General features: G+C 46.9%; 1 protein-coding gene across 2 annotated transcripts; it reads right to left on the minus strand.

Moving 5' to 3' along the window:
• Positions 1 to 310: 310 nt before the first annotated feature.
• On the minus strand, positions 311 to 10,388 carry adnpb (activity-dependent neuroprotector homeobox b). 2 transcript variants are annotated; one of them, XM_075476232.1, is made up of 4 exons: positions 9,969 to 10,388; positions 5,066 to 5,182; positions 3,786 to 3,878; positions 311 to 3,648 (listed from the first exon to the last, which is right to left on the minus strand). In XM_075476232.1, the coding sequence occupies exons 2-4, from the start codon at positions 5,171 to 5,173 to the stop codon at positions 658 to 660; spliced, it is 3,192 nt and encodes a 1,063-aa protein (XP_075332347.1). In that variant the 5' UTR covers positions 5,174 to 5,182; positions 9,969 to 10,388; the 3' UTR covers positions 311 to 657. The 2 variants fall into 2 exon arrangements, with proteins under 2 accessions (XP_075332347.1, XP_075332348.1); XM_075476233.1 differs by lacking the exon at positions 9,969 to 10,388 and adding an exon at positions 9,030 to 9,453.
• Positions 10,389 to 10,917: the final 529 nt, after the last annotated feature.

Here is a 10,917-nt window from a genome sequence, read left to right on the forward strand (position 1 = left end):
GAAAGAACTACTGGACTATGTAAAAAAAAAAAACGGCAACGAAATTGTGAATTTCCAGAGCGTGTTACTCCACACTCGGCTCTACTATACGAACTTTACGCTGAAGATGCCAGCTGCAGCAGGAGCATTTCCGGAAAGATACTGGCCTGATTAAATTCATTCTGGACTCTCTATCCGACCACATGAAGACCTCGGGACACTTCGGTTTGTCTTTAGGGACCCTCTACTCACTATCACGTAAGTGTTATGTTGTTTGGAGCTGTAGAAGAGGTGTAAAAATAGCGTTTTGTAGCGGCGATACCATATGCCCCACTCTCCTCCAGGTTAACGACTTTTGGCTGAAAACGGTCAAATCAAAATTCTCAAAACACATCAGAATTAAATGATTTTGATGTCAACTCAACGTATGTACTCCCAACATCCCGTAAATTGACCTAAAGTGCATTTTACTGCAGATTATCCCTTTAAGGGTCACGTGATGGCTTGTTGTGAGTCCTCTCCATTCCCACCGCCTCCACCGCCCGGTGTAACCGCGGCACCCACCAGTGCAGGCGAGGATCAAATCTTCTCTGAGTGAGTTTTTAAAAGAAAAAAAAAAGAAAAAAGAAAAAAAAATTAAAAAATAATAAAAAAAAAAATAAAAATAAAAAAAATCGGTCAGACTTGCTGCTTGCCCAGCTGGGCTCCGTCTCTCCCGCCTCTTGCAGATGACGGCACAAACTTGGGAATAATGATGGGTAGAGCGTCTCTTCCTTTAGCGGTCGGTCTTCCCGAGCCCTCTGTGGTTCCAAAGCCGTTCTCTGCATGCGCCCCTTCATCCTCCTCCTCCTCCTCGTCCTCCTCGTCATCATCCTCGTCGTCATCATCGTCCTCGTCAGACATGTCATCTAAATCTGAAACATTCTTGGCACCTGTTCTTTCCTCAGCTTCGCTAAGCTGCTGGTTGCCATGGAGATGAACCTCTCCCACTGGTTCCTTGTCATCCTTCTGCTGCTCTTCCTCATCACTGTCAGAATCAATGGCAATGGGCTCAGAAAGGTCCAGAGGCATTTTCTGTGGTACGGTGCTGCTGATTGTCTTGGTTTGGTCTCTGCCGGCACTGCTGGGGTTGGGAGCAGACGGCCTTACCTTTGTACTTTCCACATCCCCCGTTGGCTTTCCCCCCTTTAGCCGAGCCACTCCACCATTGGCGGCTACAAGCTCTTTGTGTCTTTGGAGAGCCTGCTGCGATACTCCCATACGCGTCCTCGACGTCCGCCTTTTGCCATGTCTGCCCTCGTACACGCCCTCCTCGACAAATGCCAGCTCGTGCCTCAATTTGCTGAGCTCGTGCATACTAAATCCCAACAACACACTGGATTGCTGGGCTTCACATTCTTGTACGCATTTTCTTCTGTTACTGACAAAGTGGCTGGAGATGTCAGACTTCCACAGCCACAGACTGGCCGCCAGCTTCTCCACCTCCCGTTGTGACGGGTACGGCGCTCGATTGAAATACTGCGTCAGAAAAGCCTTCCTGGACTCGTACGACTGGCTTTCCTGTCCTTTGGGATCTAGAGCCAGAGCTACAGGTTCATCGGGATTTTCGACAAACGTGAAGGGGCCGTTGAGATCTCGAGGATGGGCCCTTTCCCCGGGGGGTCCTGGCCTCCTTCGTTTTGGTGCGCTCGTGTCCGAATTATCAAAGCTGGCCCGTTTGAGAGCGCTGCTCTGAGACTGCCCGACCCGAGAAGAATGAGCTGCCCGGCTGTCCTGCCCATTCTGAGTCTTCCCTACACCTCGACAGTGCACCAAGTGCAGTGTGATTGTAGAGGCAGTCATATTGCTTGTATAAACCCCCAAGCAGTGTATACACTTGTAGGTGAGTTTCTTTTCTACAGGGTGGACAGTCTGAATCACCTGGTGCCTTTCTCTTAGATGATGGGCCAGTGAGTCTGAGATGGGGCCCTTTAGGATGGAGAAGCAAAGGGGACACAGTGTTTTGCCTACATCCCTCTTATAGGGCACAGATGCCTGTGGGGCACTCTTGACTGGTGTAATGTCGGGGGGTCCTGAATACGTTTTAGGTGGGTGCTGAGGCATTAATCTCTTGCTTGACAATAGAGAGGAAGACAGCGTCGACGCCATGGAGGGGGTGTTGTTCTGAGCATGAAACGCCACAGACTCCTCAGGGGCGTCTCTCATGTTGTACGTGGTGACAATCAACTGAACATTTTTGGGATTGCCCTGCTGCAGGGTGAGGTCAAAGGTTAAAGGAGAGTCCGTGCGGGGACCCACCTTCTCGTCTGGGTGCGACAGCCGCATGTGCGCCACCATCTTCTCGACGTCGTTGAACGTCGCGCGGCAGTGTGGGCAAGACAGACCGTGGATCAACATGTGGTTCAACAGGGTGTCACTGGGGAGATAGCGGTTGCAGTAGAGACACTTGCTGGTGAAGTTGTGGATCTTCATGATGTAATTTGCCACAGCGGGCACCTTCTCCGCTTTGTGCTCCTTCTCGAAATGAGCACTGTAAACATTTTCTGGAAAGAGCTCGTTGCAGATGGTGCAGATTTTCCACTTCTGGGTGTAAGATGTGCCGAGGACAGAGGAGCCTCCTTTCTTTGCCGTGACAGCGGCCACCACCGTAGCCGCTGCCTGAACGCGCGAGCCCAGAGGGTTGGATTTGAGTGAGGAAGAAGCACCGGCCACCAGCGGGCTCCGCAGGCCGCCGCCAGAAACAAGCTGCTTTGCTGCATGCGACTGCTGGGGCACAGAAACCTGGGCGTTCCCTGGCATACTAAGCCTAACCTGGTGGTTACCCATAGAAAAAGGCTGGGTGGCCCCTGCTTTTAATGCTATCGCATCATGTTTCATTCCAGACAGAAGACTGTGAGAGTTGAAGCCGGTCTTTGATGCAATGACGGCTCGACTGAGCTGCAGGGAGGCAGGAGACCTTGTGGTGGCCATTACTGCTCCTTTAGGGCCCATCCCAATGATGGTCTTGTCTCCTTGAGTTTTGGGAGGGAACATGATGATAGGTTTGGGTCGAGGGACTATCACACTGGTGTGCCCGATCATCGCAGTGACCTGGTAGCCGATCCTCTCGTGGTCCTCGATGACGTGCTGAACCAGTGCCTCGTAGGTCCGGGGAACAAACAGACACTTCTTGCAGTGAATCTGATTCGTGTTAACAGTGTTCGAGTTGTTGCTCTCCGTCTTCCCTGCTGTGCCACCATTCTGAGCATTCGTCTTGTCACCAGGTTTCACAATATAGGGATGGGCCACTTGCTGAAAGTGTTCCCGGTATATGTGCTTCCGCACTACATTGTACAAAGGGTCCCTGTAGGTGCACTTCTTGCAGTAGTACACCGCCTGTTCCACACTGTCCCCGGTCCTCTTAAGCAAGCCGTCCTTCATCATGATCCCGCCGGCTCCGGCCACCATACCGCCGGGGCCCTGCCTCGCAGTGCTCGTAGGCATGTGGAAAAGCTTGATGTGCGTTTCCAGAGTCTTTTTGTTGCCATTGAAAGTGCAGTAGGGGCAGTTGAGCAGGATGTTGTTCTCAAAGTCCTCGCTGTGTACGTTGCGGAAGTGGCTCTTGTAGGCCGAGAAGTACTTGGACGAAAAGAGGCAGCCAGAGCAGCAGAAAGGCTTCGACCTGTAGTCCTGGAGACACAAAAACAGGGGAAGACTTGGTCAAATTTGCATTTTCATACGTTTATATTACTCTCAGGTGAGCACAACCCACAACGATAAAATAAAGAATATTTATGTAGGAGTGCACATCTGTGTGCGACACGAACCTGGACTTTGGTGTGTGATGGTTCCCACATGCAGACATCTTCCCAGCTTGTGTGCTTAATATACACCTCTGGAGGAGTGAAGTCTTTGTAGTCCTAATACACAAAGAATTTAAGATTAAGTCATGGTTGTATGAAACAAATATCCACGGTTACCTCAGATAAGACTCAAGCATGCACCGATAAGACCCGCCTTGCCGCTTCTGTGCATCTCCGAAGTCGATTCACTTAATTCTTCACTGGTTTTCATTATGTTCTTGTTATACATGTGAGGAACTGGATGCAATGCTGGTTACCATTGGGCTCAGATCCATTTAAAACATATCTCTAGTCATTCAGCCTCTAAGTTCCATCGTTCCACCTGCTTGCTTGTTAGTGTATCAACAATCTCATCAAGCTTTGGTAACAAAATCCAAACATCGCCTTAAATAATAAGCCCACTTCTGCAGGCTGGACAGGTGTCTTTACACGGGCTATAGCTGTTAGAAACAGAATGCAACACCAATATGTAACCAGGATGTTGGTTTTAAAGACTTATGCAATCCTACAGGGTTTACACATGCGTCTTACATCAGGCGGTGACATGTATGAACACAGATTTTCCACAGATATGAGGACATGGCAGACTCTAAAACATGCCTCTGCTTTGTCTGCACGTCAGACATCGAACTCAAGATTTTTATCCTTTTTTTTCCTGGTCATACTGCACGGCTTTCGACATTTCATTTCTAAGTTTCTAAGTTTCATTTCTCATTTTTAAGTGAAGGAGACGCATCTTAAAATATGCCAAAAAAAAAAAAAACTGCACAAAAAAAACTCCCTGCATGTCACTCGATTCGAACGAAATCCAGAGAAGTCTAAGATTACGTAAAGCAGCTGCTATTAAGTCCAAGGAGCGTCGTTTCCCCACATTAAGCGAGATATAATGATAATAAGAATATGCTGTCAGTGTGGGTAACCACAATGCAGTATGTGCTACACTACCCGAAGGCGAAGTTGAGATTTACATCAGAAAACGTGATCTTCATTCATGCTGCAGTAACAGGGACTCTACTGCTTCATGCATATAGGAACCTCAAATCCTCAAGTGTGCATCGTTGCTATGCATCTCCAAGGCTAAACTGATGCTGTTATTACGAATTTGATGAAAACCAAGGTCATGTCTGCACATCTAGAACTCTCAGGGACCTTTTTTTTTAAAAAAAGGTGCAGTCATGAAGTCGAGGGTACGGTAGAGTGGGCCATCACAATAATGTAAACAGAAAAACTCTGAGCGTGCTCACCTCTAGGTGATCTCTGCAGAACTCCAGGCCGATGTCTCCCAGGACCTTCTTGACATTTTTCCTCGCTTTCCGTAGACTGCTGAGGTTATTGACGGGAAGCTGGAACATTCTGACCGTCTAAAAAGAGAAGACACACACCGCACGCCATCAACAAGCATCAGCTGGAATTTGGACGAACATCTGGCAACTGAACGCTTGAGTCACGAAATGGTTTTCCAAAAAAAAAAAAAAAAAAATATTCCGTTTACTCGACGTAGTTTCTAAAAGCTAAAAGGAAAGTTTCAGATGGGAAAAAATTCAGCTTCCTATTAAAGTAATTGCCTTTTAAAAGTCAGAGATGTTTGTTTTAATTGATCACGAAAAGTTTTAAACAACTCGTCATTTCCACATCTCTAACGAGACTCACTTTGGCAAAATGGCTACTCTGCAAAAACATTACCGGAGATGAAGTGCTCACATTTAGAAAGAAAAGCACATTTAGAAAAAAAATCCCTTTGATCAAAAACAAGCATTTTGAGACAAAAAAATATTTGGTTCGTCATTGTAAGAAAAGCACAAGTGTTAGTAATAACACCACAAATGGCTCCGCTCTTCTAAAGTGTCAATAAGCAACGATAGAAGTCCGGTGCAACAAAAACAACTAATGGAGCTTGATAAATCACTTGATAAATTCAAATTATTTTCATGAATTTTCACACCCAGAGGCAGCTTGGTGGTGCAGTAGTGAGTGCCGTCCCCTCAGTAAGAAAGTTCCTGGTTCACAACCTCAACACGGGCCTTTCTGTGGACTCGAATGTATCGATACGCCTCTCTGATCCGATCACCGTTGGACAACACAGGTGCAAACAGTTAGGACGCATTGAGATCAACCCTCTGAAGCTGTGCGGGATGTTTTACAAGCTTTGCTTCGGATTAGGGCTGCACGATATATAGAAAATGTATCGTTATCGCGATACCACGGCTTGCAATACACGTATCGCAAAAGTAAAAATTTTATCGCAATTTTTCTTTATTTATTTCTTTTTTTCCCCTTGTCCTGTCCAGCTTTATGGCAGCAGAATTGTAATCTGAATACCGTTTATGCTAAACACATTTGCTATGCCAAGGGAAGCTTTATGAATGTAAATGCACTAGCCATTTTGGTCTTTTCCCCATGTAATCATTTAAGCACTTTTAAGTCCCTCCCGACCTCATTTTGTGAACTCCTCCTTGATTCACCTAATTTGCTGTTATTAAAAATGTTAACATTTTAAGTTTATGCTGTATATCAGCCATGTTTTTTCCTAATAAAAACATTTGGAAATAAAACATTGCTCTCAGTTGTTTTATACATGATAAAATGCAGAATGGCAAGTAGAGAGGGAAAAATATATGTATATATTAAATATCGCAAGTAATATCGATATCGCGGTATCCAGTCATGTTATCGTGTATCGCATATTTTTCTAATATCGTGCAGCCCTACTTCGGATCTCTACACAAAGACCGGTTCAGAATAAAAACCCTGAGTTTAAAGGGTTCCGTTTCCCCATTTTTAGTCGGCAAAGATTAGCTGAAACTGAGCTCTGCATCACAAACGTGTAATTATTTCACGCTTCCAAGTTCCCTCTCATATGGGGTATATGGACATAAAAGCATATAGAAAACTTTCAAGAAATGGGACAAGTGATTCAGACATTTGAACAATAATTTCACTACGTTCACCACAAATAAAATCAGGATTTTTGCAGAATCTTCAGCACATCTGATACTGATGTCCTGTTTGTTGCCAACCACAGCTTAAATTTCACGACAGAGGCTCTTTGTTTATTTGGCTGTAAAGTGGGGAAGTGACATCCAATCACAAGTGGTCACTTGAAATGCATGTGGAGACACATTTTCATCCCAGGTGTAAACAACGTCTTCATTTCCTCTCCCACGCAAACACGCCCGTTAGATTAAACAGAGATTCTAAATTGGTTGAGTGCGAGCGTGCATGCTTTTAATGTCCGTCCATGTAAGCCCTGTAATGGACTGGAGACCTGTTCAGGGTGTAGTCCGCCTCTCGACCAATGGCTGAACAGGATAAAGCTTTTACTGAGTAGGTTCATGTTTTGGTTGTCACCATCACACGCATGCAAATGTCAAAAACATACATAAACAGTTTGTTTGTTTATATATATATATATATATATATATATATATATGCACGGCAGAGACATTCCAGATGGGTGGCGTGAGTTTCTTGCAGTGATTTTCAGCAAGCTCCAAAGTAATATCTCCATAAGGTCACCGAGTCCACTTGCTTGCTGCTTTAGTGTATAAACTGAAATATGTTGAATTAATACAAACACAAAAATTAAAGCCAGGGAGCCTCGTCCACCCATCACTTGCAACTTCCAACTGCCGGAGGGGATCTTTAAGCAAAGAATCTTTTGCAGTGATGCAGCATCTGCAGAGAAAGTCCACACTGAATTATCCGTGTCCGCTCCAGAAAACCTTTGTTCAGGTGTGAAAAAGACTTTTGATGCCTTCGAAGTGGCTCTAACAATTTCAGTGACCGACTGTGACCACCAACTGTATTTTGGCAAGTAATGCGAGATGTGAAAAAATAAGTGTTTGTTCACGAGAGATCTCAGCTGGGCACGATTCGTTGCTTACAACAACTGGAGTTTGTTGCGCCTTTTAAAATGCGCACCTACTAAAGCCAAACACAAACAATAAATAAATAAATAAAACCAAATGATTTCATATTCCAAGCCAACTGAAAAATTATGTAATCTGAGTAAACCTCCTTCTGCACCACTGAGCGGAAAAGGAAAGGTTGTCAATAAAAACAACGAGGCCTGCAGCTAAACCACCAACTTCCTATGAAATACATTATGACCCCCATCAATAGGTTTTTAAATCAGCGATAAGTTGACGACTGTCAGAGGAGCCAAATGGAGTAGGACCAACGCACCTATTCAAATCAAAGCTTCGTGTGCGAAGGTCAAAGGTCACTGATGCACAATGACATAAAAGCAACTCAGAGACAACTAACAACGCGATGCCAAACAATTCCTATGAACACCTCAGCTCGTTTCCCCTTCTAGAAACAGTAAAAAAAGGGGATGTGGACACGAGTGTGGCTCCACCAGCAGCGTCCCCGTCCACCTGACCTCCCGTATGTCCATCCTACCTTAGGGGAAATGCAAATGTTGGAGTGAGTGAGTGAGAGACAGCCACCCCTGCCCACTTCCCCTCTCTGCCTCTTTTTCCTGCTTCCTTCCCTTACTTGTAGATGGCGCTGAAGAGGACTTCCATTATGTAAGCCTCCCTATATTCTGCCTGCCCCCTTTTTCTCCCTGCCTTGCAAAAACCATCACAGAATGGCGCCTCCTATTGAGTAAGCAGCAGCCCCTACAATATGTCTGCAGTGGAGGGGGATGGGAGGGAGGGAGGGAGGGAGGCGAGGAGAGGAGAGGAGGGAGTGATGTTGGAAGGGAGGAAGAGGAGGGACAGAAGGAGCAAGAGAGAGATCAGGGAAGGGGGAGGGTGAGTGTGCGAGAGGATGAGGGAGCTGGGAGGAAGAGGAGGGGGAGTAAGCGGGCAAGTGTGAGGGGAGAGATGAGAGGAAAGGGGAGAGGACAGAGTGAGCGACGGAAGTGAAGGGGGGAGGGGAGGGGAAGGGATGGGGAGGCAGGGAGGTCGGACAGACTGGCTCAGGAGAGGGGAAGGGAGGGTGGGTGAGAGAGAGAAAATGGAAAAGGGTGAGAGAAAGAGGGGGCGATGGATAAGAGGGGAGGGGAGAGAAGAGAAAAAAAAGCCAAGGAGAGGCTGAGTAGGAGGGAAGGGAGGGAGAGAAGGAAGAGGAGAGGGAGGAAATGTAAGAGGAGGCTGCTCGGCCGTGCTCGGCCGTGCTCTGCTGAGGGCTGCTGGCAGAAAACAGGTTTCCCTTCTACAGTGGTGCAAAAAAAAAAGAGAAAACAAGAGGCCTCCAAACCTTCAGCCACAGATTTCCTCACGCTCACTCTGTCCTCCAGCGGGACACGATAAGCAACGCTCCCATTCCTCAACGTGCAAATGTTTCCTACGGGCAGAAGCTTCTGGTGACATCCATATCCACTGCAAGAGCAGAAAAAGTTAAAGAGATGCTTTTAAAAAAAAACAGAGGAGGCTGTTTGACCACCTGGGTTCAACACCTGTCCGTAGTCCTGAGCTGGAAAGGTGAGAGGCTCTCTCTGTGTGTGTGTGGATGATGTTGAACACACTCCTCCCCCCTGGATCAAACACCAGGTATGAGTGCATCTCAACCCAGATGTCACCTGGCTCAACCTGCATTCAAATGACTTCATAAAAGACTTGCCAAAAAAAATACATCAATAACTGAGGATAAAACTCTGTTTTCACTAATATAGCTGCACTCTTAAATAGTTCCAGCCTCTCCAATAACGAAGACGTTAACTATCAACGTATATCTTTGCCAGCTAAGATCTTCAATAGACGTGGAAGTGGATATCATATTGTGCAGTCGACAATCAGTGAATTTAATCTCCAAACAACATCTGGCAGGATCCAGATCGATTGCTTTGGCAGAGAGCTGCTGCCACTGACAAAGAACAGGGAGGCACACCGCGCTGAGTTAGCATGCTAAGCTAGCCAACTCGCACCAACAACATCGGCGGCTCAAAACTAACGCTCCCATCTTTGTTCTTACTTCTCCACAAAGAATATCGGGCCAACGTCAACATTCGGACTCGTCTAAACAAGCCGCTGGATATTTAAGTTACGCTGACTCAGAAATATTAGCCGTACCAACAGCCCGGTTACCTTAGCTGTCGTTCACCGCCACCCATCACATCCCCGCAGGTAGCAACGGTTAACGGCAGAACTATTTAACACCCGAGGGGCTATTGCCCAGCATTATGACGTCCAAGTTTACCTGCTTTCACATCCAGTGCTCCCGTCCGTGTGAGATGTGTCACCCCAGGACGACTGAGGCGACGTGTGGACACTTTCACTTGCTGAGATGTCTCGCGAATCTCTTCTCAGGTGCTCTGCGTGCAACGAGTGAGTAAACTCGGCCGTCGGGTCTCACCCTCCAAACCCGACTGTCCCTCGCCGACGAGGGCTATCTTCTTCCCTCCGGTCGGCGAACGGGAACAGAGCGTCCGAGATTCATCAAAATAAAACCCCCATTCCCCGGAGGGCTGAGGGTGGACACATGTTCTGGTGTTAGGAACAACTACCGGCACACCTACTCTCGGAGATAAATTACCTCAACTCTGCCTGTAATTCCTGGCAGCGGATATCGCTTTTGCCCATTCTCCGCTGACAGACAATACACATCCAGCCTGGAAACTGCCCTATCCAAAATGGCGCAAATAAAAGGGGCGGAAGTGACATCGACTTTATTAGCATAAATAATCTCATTGTGGGGCTCTTTGTAAACCCTGCCTCATTAAAACTCTTGATTGGTTTGTCAATCAGTTGGACCAATTAAGCGAGTGTGCGTTGAACATAGGAGTACATTTGTCGTCCGTCAAAGTGTGCAGCGGGCTTCGTTTTGTGCCTCTGAACCTGTGGAGTAAACAATCCGGCGGAGTAGTTACGGGGACTACCCGACAGCGGGCGTCCTTCTGTGGTGGGCTTTTACATTTCACGCGCATGCGCGGTCTGGCCTACATCTGGCGCCCCCCCCTCCCCTGCAGAGTCGGATGCACACAGTGCCTCAGCACTCAGCTGGACGTTGGACCTACGCTAGGTGGCGCTGTAATCTGCAGTGCGGCTAACTGCCCAATTCTGCCAAAGCGACCGGAACTACTTTCTACTTACTATGCCAGGAGACAAGCAGCTCCAAAAAGTCTGTTTTCACATGGTTAGTAATGGTA

The sequence above is a fragment of the Odontesthes bonariensis genome, chromosome 10 (assembly GCF_027942865.1).
Source record: "Odontesthes bonariensis isolate fOdoBon6 chromosome 10, fOdoBon6.hap1, whole genome shotgun sequence".
Taxonomy (NCBI): Eukaryota; Metazoa; Chordata; class Actinopteri; order Atheriniformes; family Atherinopsidae; genus Odontesthes; species Odontesthes bonariensis.

Bases quoted from the DNA above. Each gene is read 5' to 3' on its own strand.
- adnpb (XM_075476232.1), bottom strand. From the start codon at position 5,173: ATGTTCCAGCTTCCCGTCAATAACCTCAGCAGTCTACGGAAAGCGAGG. The intron at 3,879-5,065 runs GTGAGCACGCTC...TTTGTGTATTAG, and splicing joins TCTGCAGAGATCACCTAGAG to GACTACAAAGACTTCACTCC. The intron at 3,649-3,785 runs GTTCGTGTCGCA...TTGTGTCTCCAG, and splicing joins CATCACACACCAAAGTCCAG to GACTACAGGTCGAAGCCTTT.